Raw genomic sequence first — 1099 nt, 5'->3', positions numbered from 1 at the left:
CGACAAAATTATACTAAAGAAATACATAAAAAGCTACTGAAGAAAAAAAATATTACAAAATATAAGGATCAATACTTTAGTTCTCAGATGAAAGCAGAACATACAATCAAAGCAACCCTATTTCACTGAATCATAACTTCAAACTATTTGTTTTAGTTATGAGTGTTTCCACTTACTCACTTCATCATGGTCCTAAAACTTGGCAACATAAAAGCACTAAAATTATTATTTCAAAGCTGGTGTGTGTAGGTCTTTGGTACAGGGTATGCTTAGCATGCTCAAAGCATTGAGTTCAATTCCCAGCACCAAAAATTAACAACTTAAAAGCCCCATATTCTCCCAATTATTATTTCAGCAGTATAAAACTATACTATTACTATCAGTACATGGCTATTAACAATTTCTAATTTAATCTCTTAAATTCTATATGCAATACAATGTGTTTACTAAAAGTAACACATCTGTTAGGTCTAAGCCTAAAACAATCTGTCCCTTCTTGGATTTCAAATTCAGTGCTATGTAACTGAAAAAAAAGTCAACTTAGTAACTGTTTTCTAGGCAGTGTGAGATTTCAACATGTGTACTCTACAGTGTGCCCTATCAATTCAGAGTAATTGGCACACTCATCACTTCAAACACGGATTACCTTTGTGTTGGGAATACGATCTAAGCTGCATTTGCTGGAAACAGGAATGTTTCTGAAGTAACACAGCAAATACATTAATAGCCAATATATTTTTATATCCATCTAGACTCATCATTTAGCCTGAATAAAGCAGTACTCTGAATTTCCTTTCAGGATGCTTAGCAAATATTTATCTTTCTTGATACTTACTTCTCTTTCTGCTTTCTCATTTTCATACTGACACATTCTTTTAAATGATTACATTCATCAATTAACTCCTCATTTCTGTCTTTGAGCATCACACTTTGTTTTTCACTCTCAGCTTGAAGTCTTTTAAAAATTGATAGGTAAAAAGTTGGGGTGGAGAGCGAGCGGATGGAGGAGGCACCGAGGCACAGATAGAACTCTTAGCAGGATACAGCTTTATTTCACATGGGACACGTTTCCCTCGGGGAAGGGAAAGATGTCAGCCCA

At 34.6% G+C, this 1099-nt stretch overlaps 1 protein-coding gene across 1 annotated transcript in view; it reads right to left on the bottom strand.

Moving 5' to 3' along the window:
- Window positions 1-1099, bottom strand: part of LOC103747879 (ankyrin repeat domain-containing protein 26-like) — a gene marked incomplete at its 5' end in the record, with an annotated part of 18433 nt that overhangs the window by 13531 nt on the left and 3803 nt on the right. The window contains 2 exon segments of the mRNA XM_017802547.1: window positions 647-698; window positions 836-955. Coding sequence (XP_017658036.1) covers window positions 647-698; window positions 836-955 — 172 coding nt within the window.

This window comes from Nannospalax galili, unplaced genomic scaffold (genome assembly GCF_000622305.1).
Source record: "Nannospalax galili isolate Female #2095 unplaced genomic scaffold, S.galili_v1.0 scaffold5065, whole genome shotgun sequence".
Classification (NCBI taxonomy): domain Eukaryota; kingdom Metazoa; phylum Chordata; class Mammalia; order Rodentia; family Spalacidae; genus Nannospalax; species Nannospalax galili.
Note: the sequence above shows the minus strand (reverse complement) of the source record. Positions and strands in the feature narration are given on the sequence as shown.